The sequence below is a fragment of the Varanus komodoensis genome, unplaced genomic scaffold (genome assembly GCF_004798865.1).
Source record: "Varanus komodoensis strain SLA01 unplaced genomic scaffold, ASM479886v1 scaffold7_3, whole genome shotgun sequence".
In the NCBI taxonomy this organism is placed as follows: domain Eukaryota; kingdom Metazoa; phylum Chordata; class Lepidosauria; order Squamata; family Varanidae; genus Varanus; species Varanus komodoensis.
Genome location: NW_025336480.1, coordinates 17,726,480 through 17,747,825, shown reverse-complemented (window position 1 = coordinate 17,747,825; position 21,346 = coordinate 17,726,480). Strand labels below are relative to the sequence as shown.

General features: G+C 45.8%; 1 protein-coding gene across 4 annotated transcripts in view; it reads left to right on the top strand.

The window, feature by feature from the left end:
• The window catches only part of TNIP1 (TNFAIP3 interacting protein 1), a 64,192-nt gene that overhangs the window by 39,557 nt on the left and 3,289 nt on the right, over positions 1–21,346 (top strand). For 3 of the 4 annotated variants that reach the window (XM_044454439.1, XM_044454440.1, XM_044454437.1), the window contains exons 6-17: positions 7,306–7,503; positions 8,633–8,727; positions 11,796–11,886; positions 12,855–12,944; positions 14,188–14,253; positions 15,613–15,744; positions 15,828–15,956; positions 16,191–16,310; positions 17,579–17,704; positions 18,871–18,951; positions 20,011–20,208; positions 20,463–20,553. In XM_044454439.1, the coding sequence (XP_044310374.1) occupies positions 7,306–7,503; positions 8,633–8,727; positions 11,796–11,886; positions 12,855–12,944; positions 14,188–14,253; positions 15,613–15,744; positions 15,828–15,956; positions 16,191–16,310; positions 17,579–17,704; positions 18,871–18,951; positions 20,011–20,208; positions 20,463–20,553 (1,417 nt within the window). The remainder of the gene's footprint in view (positions 1–7,305; positions 7,504–8,632; positions 8,728–11,795; positions 11,887–12,854; positions 12,945–14,187; positions 14,254–15,612; positions 15,745–15,827; positions 15,957–16,190; positions 16,311–17,578; positions 17,705–18,870; positions 18,952–20,010; positions 20,209–20,462; positions 20,554–21,346) is intronic. The other variant, XM_044454441.1, reaches the window with a different exon arrangement.

Below are 21,346 nucleotides of genomic sequence, written 5' to 3'. Positions count from 1 at the left end.
CTCTGCAACAGACTGGCACTTCCCAAAGAAGCTGCTTTATTTTATAAAAATGAATTTCCTTGACTGAGCACAGTGCAGAGTTTTCCTTAAGAAGGAGGTTTTCTAGATATATTGCTGGTCCACCAGCTGTCTCGTCACTGCTGTACCGCCACCCAAAGAGGCTGTAACCACAAAAACCAGGCACGTGCCGTATGATTTTTTCCGTTGGCCCCTTTCCCAGAACAAGCCAACGGGCATTCTCGCACCAAAATATGAGTGGAGCAATCCGAAAGTGCTTTTGTCAAGAGGTTTTGCTTTTTCTTTTTTTCTTTTCTTGCTCACATATGCAAAGCTGCATGCTGGCTGGCTACTTCCTTGTCCCCAGTTTGGCAGTGTCTAATTGCAAGCCTGGGCAGGCAGCCAACAGAATGGCAGACACAAGCACCTCATACTACGTCAGGTACAACAGTGTGCCACTTCTCAGGAAAGCAGGCCGGAAAAACCCAAGTGGTGAAACTGACTGGCGCAATCAAGCGAATCCTTCTCACCCTTTGAGCCCTGCTCCTTGAAGAAAGTGGAACACAGCCCCACACAGATTTTTTTAAAGTGTCAGCATCTTTGAAGAGTTTACATCTTTCGTACACTGAACAAGACTGAGAACAGCTGCTGTTCATTACTGCTTAGCACCAAGGAGTTCAGAAGGTTTGAGGAGATCTGAGAGGTGCCTTCAAACTTAGGCAGGTTCAGGAAATGAACAGATAACTACCTATTCCAACCTGCCCCAACTTAACGCCCTCCAGTTGTGTTAGACTACAACTCCCATTGACTCCAGCCAGCATGGCCAATGGTCATACTGGTTGGGGATTATAGCTTATATGGTGGACATAATGTTGTGGGAGGCTGGCGGATACCTAAAGGATAGGCTGTGGTTCTGAGTTTGCTCCTCTTGATAAGAGCATCCTCATGGACAGTCCAGCCATTAGAAGCAGCAGCCAGGGGCAGGCAGCTTTTACCTCTTCCCCACCCCCACTCTTCCTCTTGCAGCTGCTTCTGCTGGCAGAGATCTGCTATGGGCAACTGCTCGATCCCCTGGAAGAGTGGAGGGGAATGTGAGAAGGAAAAAATCGTCCTTCCTTCTCTTCTTCCAGCAAAATTCTCATCCAGGTTTCAGTTGTCTGTGAATGGAAGGTCTTCTTCCTTTCACGGGCCCTTAGTTAGGGTCCATGCCATAAAAGCAACCACCAAAGCTGCTTCAGCTTCAAACAACTGATAGGCTAAAACAAATCCATTCTTTTAATTCATGGCTATGAATTTCCCTTACTTTATCTCTTTGATCCAGCTTATAATTGGATCATGTAAATGTCAGAACAGGAATTTTAACCCAAATCAGTCACCTCTGTTAATCATGTTAGGGGCAAGAGCCTCTTTCTCTGGAAAAATCTTTATAACTTCTGTTTCCAGAGCCAAGTCCCACCTACTTGGTATTGCCCATGGCTGAACTATTACACATAGAAACGGGGAATCCTAACTTGGTTATTTTAAAGCTGTTGCACAAGTCTCTTCGTGCCTTGTTCTTGAGCCAACATGAGTGAGCTGAGGGAAGCAGAAGGTTAAAGGAAGCAGGAATTGTTAAGTAACTATAACAGATTTGGAGAAGGTGTGGCACAGGAAAGACATCATTGCTTGAAGAACTAGGTGGGGCAAATTGCCACAGGTATGTCAAGCTCACAATGGAGGGTGCACTGTTAAAGGTGCTTAGCTTGCTGTTCTTTGCCTGTAGAAACTGCTTGCATGAGTTAAAGTTGGCCAAGAGCCACCTTTCCTAAGCAACACAAGAAGTCAGACCCTTGGTCCATTTAGCCCAATATTGTTGGCACTGTCTGGCAGCAGATCTGCAAGATTCCGAGCAGGATTTCTTCCTGCCAGGAATTGAATCTGGGACCTTCTGCATGCAGACTAGGTGTTCTGCCACTGAGCTACAGCTCCTCTTTATAAACCTCGCAGAAGAGCCAGTGTTGTCAGCTAAGGTGATACCTGCCAAGTGCTCAGCTGCATGTAATTGGATGACCATGACTGGTTCTGCACAAAGCTTGATTAATTGCTCTGACAGCCTGTAAAATTATTATGCGGAAATGTTGCATAACCCACTTAGACTGCCCAGCCTCTCATTGTGTGTGTGTGTTCACTCATTTCTTTTTAATCAGAGAGTCATTTATCATGAATTTGTGTCTGACCATTCTGAGATTAAAAATAAAAATAATAAAAAGATCCCCAATTCTGTGCCAGAAGCCAGTGCATGCAATTTAAAGTACTGTGACAGCACAAATGGCAACGAATTTGTTGTGCTACAATGAAAGTGAATGTGGGTAGCTGATGATGATGTATAGAAACTTTAGAAGAGCTGAAAGAGCCTGGAAAAGAGGGTTCAGAGCCAAGTGGGACTGAAAGAAAATAATTCACTAGCAGTTTCTACTCTCAGCATGAAACTGCATGAACATGTGGAAACATCCTAGATTACCTAAAGTTCCTTTTAAAACTGGAGTGGGGTTTGCATGGTTATTCAAGTGCTCTTGGACTCCGGTTCCCAGCAGCCCCAGGCAACATTACCAATGATCAGGAATTATGATGGAGGTCCTCACCTGTGATCTAAAGGGACAGAATGTTCCCCATGTGCTCCAGGAAAGTAGCCTTGGGATACTTGTCAAAATGCATTGGGCATTTGCATCACAGGGAGTTTCCTTCTCTTTTTTGTTTTATATAAAGGTAGTAAAGGGGTTCTGGTGTGTTGGTAGTGTGTGCATTTTCCTCCTCCATCTTATCCCCACAACATTAACCCTGTGAGGTAGGCTGGGCTGAGAGTCTGTGACTGGCCCAAAGTCACCCAGTTGGCTCCATGGCTGAGCCCAGATCGCCTGAGTCCCAGTCCCATGCTCTTAACCACTACAGAGCCACACTGGCTCTCTCACATTTGTAGAACAGTATCCGTCAAATCATCCAAGTATTGTTGTCAAAACCTGAAAAGCTGCTTGGAGTCACAGATCTCTAGCACTCACAACACCGGCGAGGCCCTGGCTCTTTAGCAGCCTTTTCTTGCTATCTGACATGGCTGGAATGCAGTTGTTGTCAGAAGGCAGTTGCAGCCTCCTCATCCTCCTCCGGCTAGCACAGCTATTTACCCTGTTTACTGAGGACAGTGCGGATTCCAGGGAGCAAAGGTCAGGGAAGGTTGCTGTGGGAGAGCTAGTTTGAACCTGCCTGAAGTACAGTTACCTTTCCTGAAATGTTTTAATGTTGGGACTGAAAACAAGATGAGACAATGCCATGCTTGGCATTGAAGGCAGTCCTACAATTTATGGTTTGACCTCTTGTTTATTTCCCTCATGAGTCAGCACTGAGAGATGTGGACAAAAGCCGCTTGCAATATTGGGATTTTTCTGTGCCTTTCTGGACCAAGTTTATTAGGCATGGTCATGGAGGAAAGAAAGAATGAATCAGCAAGTAAGCCTGGAGTGAAAGGTGGTATTTCCCCTCCTTTCACCTTCCAATGGGTTGCATGTCAGCTGACTTAGCTGGCCTGAAGCCTGATCCAGCCATCCTGGCCACCAGGCTGAGCAACTGCTCTTTCCTGATTTGTCTCTGATCTGAATAGTGGCTTACATCTCCCAGGCAACCAAGCAATTACATCATCATAACAATCCAGGCCCAGCAGGGTGTTCCCAAACTGTTGGCTCAGGGAGGAGGGCTTGGGGTCAGGTACCTACCTATGGATGAAGGTGTGGCTCTGTACGTCAAGGGCAGGTGTGCCATGAATGAGGGCCTAGTTGGCCTGTATAAAGACACATGTGTTTCAGCTGCAGAGCTTCTGACACGGGAACTGGTGTGCACCGAGGCTTTTGGTATGAGAGGCACCAGTGCAGCTACAGAGGTAAATATAGAAACTGGAGAACAAGGGATCTTACAAAGAAGGAAGGGTAAGGCGTCTAGATCTGAAAAATGTGTGTGGGGTGGACATCCAGGTTGGTTCAAGTAGATGTAGAATAATGAGTAGAGTTCATCCCAGCATGTGATCCTCACAGACTAGAGAGAGTTAATGTACTGTACAGTGTTCACCTGAGTTGTTTTCTAGGAGTAAATTGCTGGGGATAATTGCTAGAAGGAGCAACCCCAAGAACCCCTCCATAACTGTCTGTGCTATGTTATGTTCCTTAATCCCAGGTGTATGAAGACAGGCTGCATGTTCTTAGTGTTAAAGGTGCTCTGTCCATGATCAGAGGCTACTTACTCAGCAGTCAGCAGGGAAAGCAAATACCAGTCCCTTGCAACCTTAGTGAATCCTTGATTACTGTTTTGTCTGGACAGTTATGTTGCAAATTGCTTTTCGTTAATGTAAAGCAGCTATCCTAGTCTAGCAATTCCTTCATCCAGGGATCTGGGAAACCAAACTGCTGGGTGCTGCTGTCCTACATGGGGTGGCAGAGCGGAGACATAGATTCTGGCGATCAGTTATTTTTCCTCCTCATGGCTAAGGTGTGGAACTGTTGGATGAAACTGATTATCTGGACCCATTTCAGTCCGGCTTCAGACCCGGGTACGGCACTGAATCTGCCTTGGTCGCCCTGTACCATGACCTGGGCAGGGAGAGACAAGGGGAGTGCGTCCCTGTTGGTTCTCCTGGACCTTTCAGCGGCTTTCGATACCATCGACCATGGTATCCTTCTGAATAGGCTAGCGGGATTGGGAGTTGGAGGCACCGTGTGGCGGTGGTTCCACTCCTATCTCAATGGGTGATTTCAGAAGCTGGTGCTGGGGGACTATGGCTCCGCACCATGGCTGCTATGCCATGGAGTGCCGCAGGGGTCCATTTGTCCCCCTTGCTATTCAACATCTACATGAAACTGCTGGGAGAGGTCATCAGGAGGTGTGGGCTGTGGAATCATCAGTACGCTGATGATACCCAGCTCTACCTCTCGTTCTCCACCAATCCAGGTGAGGCAGTGGCTGTGCTGAACTGGTGCCTGGCCGAGGTAATGGGCTGGATGAGGGCCAATAAACTGAAGCTCAATCCAGACAAGACGGAGGTCCTGTTGGTGGGTGGCTCAGGGTTAGGGTTAGGCCTCGGGATCGGGGACTTGGGCCTTGTCCTAAATGGGGTTGCACTCTCTCTGAGGGACAGGGTTCGCAGCTTAGGAGTGCTGCTCGACCCTGAGCTGTCTCTAGAAGCTCAGGTGATGGCGGTGGCGAGGAGCGCCTTCCTTCAGCTTCGGCTGATGCATCAGCTGCGTCCCTTCCTGGAGAATGACTGCCCGGCGACAGTGACACACGCGTTGATGACTTCCCGATTAGATTTCTGTAACGCGCTCTGCATGGGGCTACCCTTGAAGACGGTCCAGATACTTCAATTGGTGCAGAATAGAGCTGCCAGGTTGCTGACGGGGACTGGGCGTTGTTCTCATATAACTCCAGTCCTCCGTCAGCTCCACTGGCTCCCGATTGAAGTCTGGACCCAATTCAAGGTGTTGGTTATGACCTATAAAGCCCTCAACGGCTTGGGCCCTGGGTATCTAAAGGAACGCTTGCGTCCATGTATGCCCTCCCGCCCCTTGAGATCAGCAACAGATGCCCTTCTCCGGGAACCCTCTGTGAATGATATTAGGAGGGTGAGTACCCGGAGAAAGTCCTTTTCTGCAGTGGCGCCCCACCTATGGAATGCGCTCCCCAAAGAGGTCCGCCTGGCGCCGTCATTTGTTTTTCGGCACCAGGCTAAGACCTTTTTATTTAAAACTTATTTTAATTGTTAAATTATTTGTATTTATAGGATTTAAAATTTTTAGCCGAGATGCACCGGAGGTTTTTAAATAATTTTTTTATTGTTATATTGTTATTTATTTATGTATTTTGTTTCTGTTGTGAGCCGCCCCAAGGCTTCATTGCGATGGGGGCGGCATAAAATGTTTTAAATAAATAAATAAATAAACTGTCAGTGAGAAGAGGAGCAGAGAGATCCTCACAGGGCAAAAGAAGCCTTGGCACCGTGATGAGTTATTTCAGGGACACAGAATGCCTTTTACAAAGCTAAGTGCCCCGTAGGCACACAGTAACTCTAGAGTGGATACTGGGAGCAGGCTCTGCGAGGCACTGTCCTCTCTCTTATGAACCTGTCCTGGCTTTGAGAGCTTTGGTAGTGGTTCTTCATCAGAGGAGTATATGATGAGGATGTGGGAGAGGGCCTTCTCGGTGGTTGCTCCCAGGCTGTGGATCTCCATGCTGAAGGACTCCAGTCTGGTCCTTTCTGTGGTGTCTTCCTTCTGGCAAGTAAAGACATTCCCATTCAGGCAGGCCTTTGGCATGTTAGTTGGGCTGTTGCTGAAGGTGTTTTTCGTTATTTGGTGCTTTTTATTACTTTTATTGTTGTGTTTTAAGTCATTTACTTTTATGGTGTATTTGACTCTGGATTTTGGTTTTAATCTCCATTTTATTGTGAGCTGCCATTGGTTTTATTTTTATCAGCAAGACATGCAGTGAAATAAACAAATAAAACAAGCTGGCTGGGGTTGAAGGGGGTTGTGGTCCAACACATTTGGAAGGCCTAATTATTGGTCCTGGCTTTTCTGTCTTGTTTTAAGTTTGGTCTGAGGGATCTTTGAACAGATTTCAGAGCCCAAGTTAGTATTTAGACTAGGAAAAGAGAATGGTTTGTACTATGTACCATTCAGGTCACCCCCACATTGATACCTCCTGTGTGTGTGTGTGTGTGTGTGTGTGTGTGTGTGGATGTGCAGATTTAGCAAAGGGCAATTGAAATGAAGAGAGGATTGGAGTATATTTTTTGTGATGGGATGCATGGAGCCCTTTTATTTTAGAAATAAGGAGACATACTAGACATGTGTAGAATTATGTGTGATGTAGGGAAAGTAGATTACTTCTTTGTTTTAAAGAAACAGCAGTTAAAGTAGATTCCCAGATGGGGACCATGAAGTTGGTGTGAGTCTGGCTCTTTTCTCTGGCACCATCTTTTCACCTTCCATTGTAGGAAGTGCAACCTTCAGGGGCAAATTTCAACTTTGGGGTAGATTTTCAGCTGGAAAACAGAAAAAGAGTCAAACACCACCACCCTTCCTGTTCCTGCACACTACATTCCCAATCTTACACACAACCCTCCCTGCCAGTACTATTTCTACAAAATAAAAACAGCCCAAGGTACAAGGTCAGCATATTGTTTGTTCTGGGCCTAGGTTGAAAGAAGTCAAAGATGGCAAGCTGTTTTTCCGACACTGTCAAAGTCTGGCTCTCTCTTGTTCTTTCTCCTGACCATTTTGTTTCTTGCAGGATCTAGAAAACGAGGACACCAACCTTATGCCCCACCTCCAGCGCTTGGAGAACACGCTCAGCCTTTTTGCTGAGGAGTCTGACAAAACCCAGCTCTTTGCCCATCTGGGGCGCATGGCTGTGGAGTTCAACCGCCTGTCCTCCAAGGTGCACAAGAACGAACAGAGAACTTCCATTCTTCAGGTCCGAGGGCTGCTGGTAGATGTGCACAGTTCATTTGTTCCTCCACTGTCCTATTCTCTCTTTCCCTCTCCCCAGATCCCACCAAGTGGCCAAAACAGGTGTGGAAGGAACACAGGTAAAGCACTGGCCGTGGAAACATTTGGCATGTGCCTCATCATGGCTTAAACTCACTGACCACTGGCTTAAACACCTTGGCCACTTTACCTGCCCACGTTGCATCTGTTTTGACCTTAGATTTCCCCACTTTTTAATTTCTCCTTGCTCTTCTCGTTCTGTGATATATTACTCTCTCCTAACCTCCTCTTTAAAAAAAGAGGGCTGCTTCAGTTTTCTCATTCTCACAGGACAGGTGGGAAGCCATGGCTGAGATAGCAGTTTATACTTTTCTCTGAGGGTCAGATGAAGTCCAGCCATTATTCATGTTGTTTGGTCTTGCACTGCTGCAGTTCAGCTGGTTGGTTTTAATGAAGAGCCAGCCCCACAGGGTGTGTTTCGGGGTGGGGGCACCCAGTAGGAATAGGCCTGTGGCACAGAAAGGTTTACAGCCACCCACCCACTCACCACCCCATGGCCCTGACCCAGTGCTCTCCTTCCTTGTGATTTGTTGTTCTTTTAAAATTTCAACTATGCAGCATCAAGTAACTTGAGTAATGTCGTGTCCAGGTTGGTCCTGTTAGCTGTTGGTTTCAGAATGACTGTTCTTTTCTTTCCAGCCTCTCTGTGAGCACTGGTGTGATGTAATGTCAGGCTAGGCCTGGGGAGAGCCAGGTTAAAATTCCCACTCTGCTAGAAGCTCGGTGGGTGAGTCTGGGCCAATCACAGTCTTTCAGCCCAAGCTGCCTCCCAGGATGGTTGCAAGGATAAAAGGATGGGTGGGGAGACTGTACAGTCTCATTTGAGCTCCTTGGAGGACATGTGGGACACAAATAGAATATAGGAGAGGAAACATCCAGTTCTGACGTGATTGGCAAAACCCAGCAAAAAGAAATAGTGGGGCTCAGGATTTGGAAATTCAGACTGAAACAGGTGTACAGATAGCAAGTGACCTATTTCTGGAAGCTTCTTGGGAAATGTATAACCAGTCAAATGGCTCTTGGGAAACCTTTAGCCCTGCTGATGCTTTTTGTTTTTTTTTCAAAAACAGGCATTATGTGAGCAGTTGCGGAATGAGAATGAAGAGCTCAGGGTGAAGCTAGAGAAGGAACTAGAGCAAAGGAACCAGGTGTCAGAGAAGCTGAGGTGAGTGCAAGTCAGGTGGGGAAAGAGAGCTCAGGTAAGCGTGCCGCACAGTGGGCCAAGCAGCAATTCCAGGGTTTGCCATTTGTGTCCATTGGGTGACTGCCACTGAGCTTAACCATTGGACAAGGTCCCCCTGCCCCAAGTGGCTTGGACGCAAGACCCATGCAGCTTCACAGCCACCCAAAGTGCTGTCTGGCGTTAAAGGAGCCTGGAAAAATCACCTATTCCAACAGGGCCAGGGCAGTGCTGTTGAGGAAGAGAATCATGATCCACCCGATAGTGAGGAACAGGAGTGGCCATGGTGGTGGGAATCCCTAGGTAGCAGTGAAGGGTGAATCCTAATGCTTCCACTATTCCATTTTGTTTAAGGGAAACCATGCCACCAATAGCTTTTTGAAGACTATGGCAGGGGCCTCTAAACTGGGGTGGATGGAGGCTAGATCTCCGGATGGTTTGGACATTAGTACTCCATAGCCCCTGTCAGCATCGCCAATGGTCAGGAATGCTGGGAGTTGAAGTCCAAAAGACTTGAAGACCTACCTTCTTCCCACCCATATTCTAGAGTATTTGTTTCTCCCAAACTACCTAAGCCTCAAAAAAGAGATCCACACTTCAATGGTAGCCCACCCTGGTATAGCAGGCACCCCCATTGCTCAGTGGGAAAGCCTGTGACAAGCCTCAACCTTACCCTAGCCCAGATTCACAGCATTTTGGGAAGAAGTAAGAATCATAACAAGCATCACCCTAAAATGCTTTTTCAAGAGGGGTAAGAGTTGATTTTTCTCTTTCATTTCTGGATTTGAGGCATATGGCCGGATATTCTACCTCTCCCTTTTCAAAGGGCATTTCATTTAATTAAATGTAGCATATGAGATTGCTGTATAATTTACCTCTTGGCATCTCAGCCTATTAAAGATTTTCACTAGAGATCTAGTGGCAAACTTTTCTTCATCGTTGTGAAGGTAATATTGAAATGCCAGAGATGCAAGCTCTTTGCAGATCACCATGATGCCGTTTGACCTTTCAAGATGTAACCAATTTTCTAGTGTAGTAATCTGAGTCTTGATGGGCTGAGCTGGGAAAGGCCAGGTTTCTCTAAATAGTTTTACTTTCGGTTTCCTTATTCCAGACAAAACTTTGCTCTTTTGTGCTCATACTCATCTGACCAAGGTTCATACTAAGAAGTGCATTTTAAAAAGTGGTAACTTAGTCTAATTCTCCATAACATGCTGCCCTCTAGAGGCACTGTCTTGATTGTGAGTTGCATGTGCTGTGATCTATATCTACTGTGGTTAAGGATTGCAAAGTTAACTCTCAGGAAAGACACATGCTACATATTTTGTACTTGGCAAGACTGTGCAAGTTTTAGATGTGGAACATCTGGCCTTAGGACTTAATCTGGCCCATGGAGGTTCTGTACCCAACTCACAGAAATTCATTGGGTTCTTCCAGGGGATGAGGCTTGGCCTCCAAGTCAACCCCCTGGAAGAATTCCCACTGTTACCTCTGATCTGACCCTGGAGACAGCTGAGAATTTCTCTGGTGCCCTGCTTCTCCTCCCCATAAGAGATAGGACAGAACTCTAACTAAGTTTAGAAATATAATAGCTGTGTTGGACAAAAAGGAACAAAGTAAATCCAAAACAGTTTGTCATTTTCGAGCAAGATTCACAGGGACAAGTAAGTACCTTTTGTTAGGACAAGCCAAAGTTCTGTGTAACTCAAAAACTTGTGACATGAAAATTTTTGAGTAACACAGAACCTTTTCTCAGACTGAATATTTGCAATACAAACTTAAAAGTGGGAAAGCATTTTCAGAAAGAAGGTGAAGGTTGTTTCATTCTTAAGGCAGTAGTGGAGAAAGCTCTTGCAGACTAATTAGGTCAAAAATGTCCCTGGTATAGAAGATTTCAAGTTCCATGGAGGCAACCCAGGGCATATTTAAATGGAGGATTTCCCCTTGGATATACAAAACTCAGCTCAGTTGTGAGTCTGTCTCCAGCACTACCTGAAGCTCACATTTTCCTTGTACATGTGAAGAACTTAAAGGAATTCTTTTCTTCAGTTATCTGAGAGGAACAAGCAAGAAGAAATCCCCTGCCACATGCACACACTTGCATCTGCACAATCTAGATAGCATCTCAGGAGCAAAAATTAGGAAGGAGTTGAACATCCTTGCATTCCAACTTTATATAAGAAAGGGATTGTTGCTATCTTTTTAATTTTCTTGTCTATCTCTGAAAAAGGGACAAGGTGTGTGGGCTGTATGCTTGACATTTCAAGGTGTGTAAGGTGTACGCCTGACTTGATCACTCTGTGTATTAATGTAGAAGGGGACTGAGTGGCCTGCATAAGAATCTTTTCTCCACAGCTTTGCTGTTTCATGGTAATTAAATCTCTCACTACTGCTGCCACTGCAAGACCCTTTACTGGTCCTTATTCCTTAGCTGCTAGGGAGATCTTCTCTCTCTAGACTCCACCCATGCCCAAGGTTCCATTAAAAATTAACTTCTATATTGGCATTCTTCCCACTATTGGACTTTTGTACTTAGGCTTTTGTATAGTCCCTGCCATGACAATCCAAGATGGAAATAAAACTAATAAATAGAATGCAGCTGCCTTTGGAAGAGGTTGCTGCAGCAGGAAGGTGAAAGTTTTTTTGGGTGGGGAGTCCAAGAGCGTAGGATGAGCCATACTAGATCAGACTGAAGGCCTATCTAGTCCAGCATTCTGTTTCCCATAGTGGCCAATCAGATGCATCTTGGGGAGTAAGGCATGCATGTAACAGCGCTGTTCCCCACTGCTCATCCATGTTCCCTGGAGAATGGTATTAACAAGTGATCTGCCTGTGATCCTGGAGGTGGCATACAGCCGTTGCAACTAGTAGCTACTGATAGTCGAATCAGATTCATGGCAGATACTTTCATGGAGAATTACCTTCAAAGTCTAGGGGCTTTGCAGTACATATGTTGGCTGTCACATGCCCTGTTCCCAACCATGCTGGAAATCCAGAAGGCTGCTTCCCTTTCCCTAGTATTCAGCTTGAAATAGTTCTATCTCCCAATGTAGGTGTGAGAATATGGAGCTCAGGAAGATGGTAATGAATGGCAACAAAGAAGACAGGAAAGCGGAAGTCACAGAATGTGCTGCGGAGCAACAGGTAGGAGGCTTTTTCACTCTGTTTATCTGTCCATCTTGGTCTATTCTTCTATGGCGGATTTGGCGGAATGGACATTCCAACTAGTCATGTATGAGGCATTTGGTCTGGCGGTGGCAGTCCATCAGATTTCAACCTGTCTTGTACCAGGAGGTTCGTGTGGGTGTCTGGCAGGAAGCGAGTCCAAGCAAGGCTGGCTTGTGCACGCGCCATCCAAACACCTGCTGTGCAGTGGAGTGCTGCTTCTACAGAAGGTTCTCAAAGGCTTTGCCTGCTTTGCACAAAGGACTCTATATTTTGTGTACTTTGTGCAAAGAACTGCACACTTTGCATAAAGAATCGCATTCTTTGCCTACTTTGCACAAAGAATTACATACTTTGCCTAATTTGTGCAATGATACCACTAGTGTTCCTGAGCATTCATGGTCTGGATCTCAGCTCAGTTTGCTTCCTGATCAGGTCTGGGCATGGGAAAGACCTCTAATGATGTCTTCAAAGGGCTGGATTCCAGCCTTACCTTCACATCCTCATTGCAAAAGCAGAGTGCAGCAACAGAAGTACACTGGCTGCCCATTCATTCCCTGCTCTGGTCACTAGGAGGTTTCAAACCACCCCAGAGCATGACAGTGATGTGTCCTGGTTATTTAACAAAAATAACGATCGTCCACTTTTTTGCCGCTGTTCCTAAATATATTTGATGCTAGCAGTTGTGGGAGAGAGTGGGCTGTGACCTACTGTGTAATGCAGCCAACTCTAACACATTGACCTCCAGGTGTGTTGGACTACATATCCCATTACGCCTAGCCTACATAGTCAATGGAAATGACTGGAGTTGCAGTCCAGCACATCTGGAGGGCACCTGGAGGCTGATGTAGTGCTTTGGTTGCCAGGCTGGGATAGAAAGGCTTGGATGAAGGTTTGGATGAGCATTGTGGCTGCTTGTCATGACCTTCGTTTGTCTTGCCTTTTAGAAGGGAGCCATGGAGGAGAAAACAACAGGGAAAAGCATGCTGGGGACAAGTGAGAAGAGAGTGAAAATACTCGAGCACCAGCGCAATGAGGTAGGCCCAGACATTTACCCCAAGCAACAAACACTAAAGAGGATTTCTTGGAGATGGGGTCCATTAAGGGATATCCATACTTAACCACGGAGATTCTGGAGGATGCTAATAAAAAAGATATAAAATCATAATAAATCCTCAACACAAGAAAGCACAAATCATAATTCAAAACAGTGGCAAGTTGCCGCAGCAGAGTGTGTTACAAGCCAAAGTGGAAAGCACTCTTGTTGGGCCCCCATTCATCAGGTGAGCAAAGTAGGAAGCAGGAAAACCCTCAGGGAGGGGGATTCTGCAGTCAAAGAGGCCCGGTTCCTTGTCATACCGCCTCACTTCAGAAGATAGGGTAGTCTGTGCATTGTCTCTGAAGAACGTAATGATCAGGCAGATTCCTGTGAGAGTAGGCCATGCTCTGGGTACCTCCAGGAGCACATACAGCCTGCTTTTCTTGGAAAACCCCAGCTTTGATGCCTGTTATCCATGCATGTAAATTGGGTGAACTGGTCCACACTGGTGTTGTTGCATAATCTGAACTGCTTGAATGGGATTGTTGTACAGCAATCTGTATTGAGAATGGAAGTTTCTCCCTCTCCTTGCCCATCTGGACTGGAACTGTTGACTTGCAGGGTCTCAACCTTTTCACATCACCCTCTACTTGATTGTGGAGATGCCCATGATTGAACCTAAGGTCTTGTTTATGCTGATCGGGGATGATGGTGACTGTAGTCTAGCACATTGTGGTAGGGACACCAAGTTGGGGAAGGTGTCTTGAGACAGATTGGCTATGGCTACTGTCAAGTTTAGCAGTAAATCTGTGTGTGAAGCCTGAATGGAACTATCCAGAGTCCACGCTGCTTGTCAGACAAGAAGTCATTTAAGCAATTCAGTTACTTGTTTTGTATAATTAAAATAGGCCACTGTGGTGTAAATAAGTCATTGTGGCTTGTTTAAATCCCTGGCCCATGATGGGTGCCATTTCCCTAATCAATCTAGGTGCAACTTGTGTCATCTGAACCCAGTCAGCATGGCCTTTTGTAGGGTTATTGGAAGGTATTTCCCTCTCTTATAATCCATGCGCCTGGGTTGAGATGAAGTGGAAACTGTGACGAGGCAGGTGATTAGGGAAATGGTGCCTGGCATGTGCTGGGGATTAAAATGGTGGCTTGACCCACCATTTGCCCAGTGGCTGCATCAGCAGGGAACTGAGGATCCCTATCTCAAGGTAACTCTGAACGTTTCTTTCTAGTTGCTGGAGGTGAATAAGCAGTGGGACCATCATTTCCGGTCCATGAAGCAACAGTATGAGCAGAAGGTAACAGCAGAAAGCCAGTGTCTTGCATGATGTCCATTTTATAAACAGCATTTATTCAACAGAGCAGAGGATGAGGAGAATTTTGTTTTGCTATCATCTCAGAAGGGAAAGCATGTTGAATAGGCGTCTCATCAGGGAAAAAGTCAGGGTTTTGATCACGCTCTCTGTATTCAGCTTCAATCTTTTTGGCTGGATTCACCCAGCATGCCAAGCCAGAGTACAGGCTGAGTGTCAGTTGTCTTTGGACTGTGGCTTGCTGTATAAATCAAGCTGAGGCAACAGAACATGCTTTGTTAATCTTGAACAACCCATGAAGAGAATCCCTGGTTTGCCGTTCAGTTGTGAACTATTGTTTTTCAGTGGTTCACAAACCATGATTTTGTTAGCTGGCTTGGTTCACACAACAGAACAGCCAGGTTCATATGATCACAGGGTAGTCAATAAACTACTGTGGCTTGATAACACCCTGCTCATGCTGGCCAGATTTTCCTAATTACCTTCAGCAGTGTGGCTTTTCATTTCAGCTGAACCCAGTGAGGGTGGCTTGTTGCGTCAGACAACAAATCGCCCAGAACCTATTGCTTCTTTTTTGCACCTTTTTTTGAACCTATTGCAAATCCAGCCAGCATCCAACTGACACAATTGAACAACAATCCCCAATTTTTTGAACCTATTGCAATTTTTTTGAACCTATTGCAATTTTTTTGAACCTATTGCAAATCCAGCCAGCATCCAACTGACACAATTGAACAACAATCCCCAATTCTGTGAGGACCCACCCTCAACCTGTATTCAGCCTATCACAATGTTAGCCTCCCTCTATTACTAACCTGCAGGATATCTTGACATTGCTGTAGTTCTTAGAATAAATGTTTTACATATATTTTAGTCATACACAGACAATTACAATGTGAAAATCAGTAATATATATAATTTTAAGAACTCGAAAATGTATCTGAAGTCTTCACCAATACAAACTTGGCCATATGCTAAGACCTGCCTTGGAAGTTATCCTGAAATGCCGATTAGTAAAATCAATGAGGTTGGTGTGTATTAGAGACCCAGCCTCCTTGGCCGTGGCTCTGAGTCTTAGAACTCCCTTTCGAGAACCTTAAATCTTGTCCCTGCTGCTGCTGTGAGCCTTGAAGACCTTGCTCTTCAAGGTTGCTTTTGACTGATGCTGTAGCTTCTGTTGACATAGAGTAATTCTGCGTTCTGTTCTGATGTGATCGCCTTTAAATTGTATGTTGGCTCTTACTGTGTTTCGAACATCAGTTTGGAGGGCATAGTCCTAAAAGGTGGCCAGAAAATACTTTAATCTATTGATTGATTGATCTCTCTTTTTCTCCCTACTGGCAGATAACAGATCTACGGCAAAAGCTTGCTGACTCCCAGAAGACTTTGGGGGAATTGGAAGCTGAACGAGAACAGAAGCAGAGGGATTTTGACCGCAAACTACTTCTAGCAAAATCCAAGATTGAAGAAGAGGAGGTGAGTTTCACTACAGTAACATCCCAGGACCAGCGGCACTTACGTCTGAGTTTGACTTGATTTTATGCATCTCTCTCTTTCAGGCAGAAAAGGAGAAATTGAGTGGGGAGGTGAAGGACCTCAAACAGAGGATGAAGACCCTTCAGGATCAATTGACTCCAGTCACCAGGCAAAGAGAGTACCAGGAGAAGGAGATTCTTCGACTAAATAAGGTAGGTAGTCATTTGAAGAACTTGTACCTGTACCCTTTCTGTTCCTCTGTAGCAACGTCCATTTCGCTCCCTTTCCTCCCCTGCCATAGTCAGTTATGGACTTCCTCGCACAGTGTGGTAGTCTGTATCTTTTACTCCTGTTGTTCTCAGCTGCAAATGTTTTACTTACTGACTCTAAATTCCCATGCAATACAAAGTGTTCTAATCATCCCCACTGCTCCCATCTCTCCTCAGGCCTTAGAAGATGCCCTGAATGTTCAAGCCTCTGCTCCTTCCCCATCTGCCTTCAGCAACCCCAGCATGAACATCCGGCATCATGAGGTGGCAACCCAGAATGAGCTCCTGAAGCAGCAGGTATGGCATGCTTCTGCTAAATCAGAGAAGGACACCTCCTCCAGAGGTCCCCTTGTCATTGGCTGTGCTGCCGAGGGCTGATGGGCATAGCAGGCCAAAATTCTGGAGGGCCACAAGTTGCCAAGATCAAGCTCAGTTTGAGTCTTCCTGTAGACCAAAAGTTTTTGTTCAGAAAATAGCAATTCCTTCTTGCATTTCTGTACTGTTCATGGGAAGCAGTTTCCTTTTCAGCATTTTCATTTCCCACCAGGGTGCAAGACAATGGGCAGTTCTCACAACGTGCCAGTCCTCCTAGGACTTTCACCCATGTACTGTGTGTAAAATTCCCTTGTGTTGAATGGACAACACGGGGTTTAGGTCCTTCAGCCTCCCATCTCTTGTCTACTTAGTCCTCCTACCAGTATTCCATGGAACACCATGGAAACACTGAGCGGTGCAGGGATGTCAGCTGCCAAATGTGGCAGGGGGAGGTTTCTCGGTCCCAGTCTCTTAAGTGAAGTTTGTTGAACTGTCCTCTGGACTGTGAAGCTTTTTCAAAGCTTGTGGTATGAACATGCTCAAACTAAAGGAGTCACACTTTCTTTCTGAGCCACAGCAACCTTGATTAATGAAGATGTAGCAGCTCACTGATTATAGGAAAAATCTTAGCTCTGGTTTTCCTGTTTTTCATTAGTTTTGATGGTTTTACTAGATCTAATTAGTTATTAATTTCAGCACGATGTTGGTTCTGGATTTGGTCATGCTTAAGACAGAGCCATTGAAATCAATGTGACTTTAATTATGGCTGAGTTTGGCCCACTGGTTTAAGTGGAACTATGCTGAGCTTGACTAAGTCTGGATCCACTGATGGTAATCTAATGTGAAAGTATTTTATACTGTCCACTGTATTAGGGTTTGTTGAAGGGTATCTTGAGAGGATTTACTGGCTCATAAAGGGAGCCAGCTAATGTTTTAAATAAATACTGTTTTAATTATTTGCTGCTTGTCAGTACTTTTACATTAGGAGAATAGCCTTAAGCAGAGTCTTGACTAATAATAACAGGAGCATGAAAGATCAGCCCTCTGCTTATGCAGAAATATACTTCATCAGAGAATCTTATCTGACCTGTCAAAACTATGGTGGGGATGCTGAAGCGGGGCTTGCGCAAGGGCATGTTATGTGCTAGTGGGCAGCACCTCTTTCTGACTTCGGTGTGAGGTGTGGCCACATGGCAGACTTGGCCTGCCTCTGTGATCCTGCAACTGTAGTGCCGTTTGTTTGCTGCCAGGTGAAGATCTTCGAAGAGGACTTCCAGCGGGAGCGGAGTGACAGGGAAAGGATGAACGAGGAGAAGGAAGAGCTGAAGCAGCAGCTGGAGAAGGTCCAGAAGCAGTTAATGCTTACCAACAATCAGGTAGGAACCCGGAAGAGGCATCCTGTTGTCCAAGGAGATTGAGCATTGTACATTGTGAGGGAAAAGGTGCATCAGGCCATTTGCTGCGGTCCTTCCCAGTATGCGCTGTTGACTAATCTGGTCCAACCATCCTCCAATTCTGCCAGTAGGATGTGTTTTCAAGACATGATATTCCAAACTATTTCTTTTCTCTCCACTATATCCCCAATTTCTCGGTCTCTTTTAAGCATTCCTACTGTCTGTTTTTCTTCTCCCTCCTTCCTTTAGCCTATTTCCCATTCCCTTCTTTTAGGCCACAGTTTGACTGAAAGTAGGTCTCCAGGTGTTTTGGATTTCAACTTGCAGCATTCCTGACTATTGGCAATGCTGACAAGAGCTTCTGGAAGTCCAAGCCATCTAGATATCTCTGCCCACCCCTGTTCTTTGCCTAACCATATTCTTTGAGGGATCTTGCACTTCTTAGTGTGCTGACCTGGCCCTTTTCCTAAAGTGTCGCTAAGAGAAGAAAAAAGTAGGGGGACATGCTGTCACCTTTCAACCACCACTCTCTCCCAATATGGGCACGCTCCTTCTCTTTCTTTGCCTCTTGCTCTTCTCCAAGCAGATGCTTCTCTGCCCTCTAGCACTTGGTTGATCAGCTGGACAGGGCTCTCCAGGAGGCACAGGGAACGGTTAAGGGCCACATGCGGGCTGTGAGTCACTCCCCTCTGCCCCCAGCTTTATCCTGATGAAATTTAAAGCATGCGATATGAGGGGTGGTTGGGCAACTCTCAGGAAAAGAGATTCTAATTCAGGCATTCTTTTTGGGAGGCAAAGGAAAGACAATCAGTAAGTAGACATAAAGTGTGCTGAGGTACTTGAATGGTGAAGCTGTGGAAACCACAAGAGTATCGAGCTACAAGAGCCAGAAGTTAATCCTCTCGGCCTCTGAGATCTGTCTTGCCTTTGTCCCCTGTGGAAGTATCCCTGCACTGCCTTTTCTTGGGTCTGCCAAAAGGCATAGAACAAAGGAGTTCTGTACTGTGCGGCTTTGGGGCTAAACTGCTCCAACTTTTAAATTGGGTCTATTTTAACTTGACTGCCCTCCTTATCAGCCTGCAGGAGACATGGGTGCCTAAGCTCCATTTTGACCTATTGCCTCCTCTTTTCCCATGTCTCCATGTCAGCTGCGGGTCTTTAAAGAGGACTACTATAAAGAGAAGGAGGAGAAGGAGAAGTTCAAGAAACTGCTCAAGCAGCACAAACAGGTACTGATGCATGTGGTGCCAGGACAAAGGGCATGCTGTTTTCAACAAGCTAAGAGATAGGTCAGGCCAGTATGGTCTGAAAGTACTGAACTAATGCCATGGCCAGTTGGACTTGGCGCTAGAAGGGGAGACGTGTTGAGAGACCAGCGTCAACATGCAAATCAGAATCTAAAGGCTAGGATTACTGCTGATAACTTCCACATCATGGACAGGAGGGACAAATCCATCTTCTTCCAGCCCTGATCCCTTTTCATGAGCTTACCCAATAAGTCCATCCTGTCCTATTTCCACACTACTTTGCCTTGTATTTGTTTAATGTGTATGAAAATTAGCATTTAAGTACATACTTAAATATTTGCTCTCAATAGGCTTCCTTCTAAGTGTATTTGGATTCAGTTTCTGAACTAGGATTTTTGGGAAGTGCAAAAACCAATGGCTAAGTGAGCTGAGATCTGCCCATTAGTTGAAGAGGTATAAATCAGTCCCTTTGTGTCCAGGTCCTTAAGCATAACTACTTCATACTGCTTAATTCCTCCCTGCCAAACTGATGCAGAACTACATGGAGAAAGGCCAGGGTGGCTCTCTCCAACTTGGTGCCTGCTAGCTGATTTTGATTCCAGCCCCGGCCAGCATGTCCACAGTGGTTGGGGATGGAGAGCATTATAGTCCCAAACACCTGGAAAGATCCAGGTTGGGGCTGTCCAATCTACAACTTCCCACCAGTCCCCAAACATCCATTTAGATATTTTTTGTGACTGAGACTGTCACTATATGCTGTTCCAGAGCAGTTCTGAATCTGTCTCTCTTGCCTCAGCAGTGGGAAGTCCCTCCTTTCCCTTAATCTTCTTCTCTTGCCTCTTTCTCCTGGCAACAGTGAGCTCAAAATACTGTGGAAGTAGGCATGATGTCCCTTCAGTCAGCCTTCGGAGAGATTAAAAGTGCAGGTCAGCCAGACCACAATGATTTAACACCAGGTGCCCAGATAATCCAGTGGTAAATCATTAGCCTTTTATGTGCCCGGGTTTATATGCGCTTGCATAATGTGTATCTTACTTGCAGCATTCTGGTGACAGACTGCATCCGGATCCTCAGCCAGGACCAGTGGCCCCAGTTTGCCCCATGTACCAGTTCCAGTGTTCTCCTCCAGCCCAGCCACACATGTATCATGGTTATGAGGACTGGCAGCAGATCCGATACCCACCATCAGCTATGGCAAATGAGCGTCCTTTGGTTCAGAATTACCACCGTTTCCCTCCTGTAAGTTGACTAAATTCTAGAGCGCATAGTGGGCAGTGCCCTTGCACCTGCATGATCCACTGCTGGCACAATGGGAAACAATGCTGGAAAGGAGCCCAAATGCTCGTTTCCAGAGCAGAGCAGGTCAACGGAGCTTGCAGAAGGCTTCCCTTTGTGCCAGCCATGGGCACGATCAGTGAAAACACAAGCGCTTTGATGGAAGTTGCTCTGCAACTCTGTATCTTGATTGTATTTGTGTTTTGTTCCTTCTGCAGCCAGAATATACCTGGTATCCACATTGTGTTGTATCACCAAATCCAAACTCACAAGCAATGGAAGGTGCAAAACAGCTTCCCAAGGAGCCCGGTAAGGGAAAGCTTCAGAAGTTTCTAAGGACCACTATGTAGGTTTCTTTCCTTTGCTTTTGCCCTTGAAGGGTCCCCTTACATGCATTAGTGTAGCGTATAAGCAGGCCATTCTGGACAATGGCATACGGACTAGTTCTCCTGGTGGGTTATTTCCACTTCACCGAGAGTGCTCATCCTGCTATCACCAGATACTAGCCATTTGTGCTAATATTTCACAGCCACCATGTTCCAGCTTATCCTTTCAGCCTGCTCTGTGTCTTGTGGCAAATGCTACCATGCCAGAGCTAATTGAAACATTTCTTGTACTTGAGAAAACTGGCCTGGAAGAAAGGGAGCATCAACCCCTGTGTCGTGCCAGCACGGTCATTCAAAGATCTGATGTGCAGGCTTTGCAGAAATTTAGCTGATTTCCAGGTTCACCTGACACTTGAACCTCATTGTTCAAAGGAGACAAAGATTTTCTTTGCTTCTACTCCCTACCAAGCTGGTACTTTTGCTCTGTGCCAAAAAGATTCAAGCTGTGAAAAATGAGAACAGTGTCATTTGTCCATCTTCAAACTAGTTGGAGATCAAGTCAAGATGCTGCTTGTGCAGGTCAAAGTGGTGCAGAGCAGCTAGTATAGCTAGAAAGAAAGCACCCTCAAGCACTGTGCAATCCTTGGCTATTATCGAAACAGCCACCCACTTGAACGCCTCTCCTTGACTTCACCTTGGCCTAGCCTAAACTACCTTTGTCCAGAGTCAGGAGCATCCTGGGTTTATCTCAGTTAAAATTGTCACTGTGTGCCTCT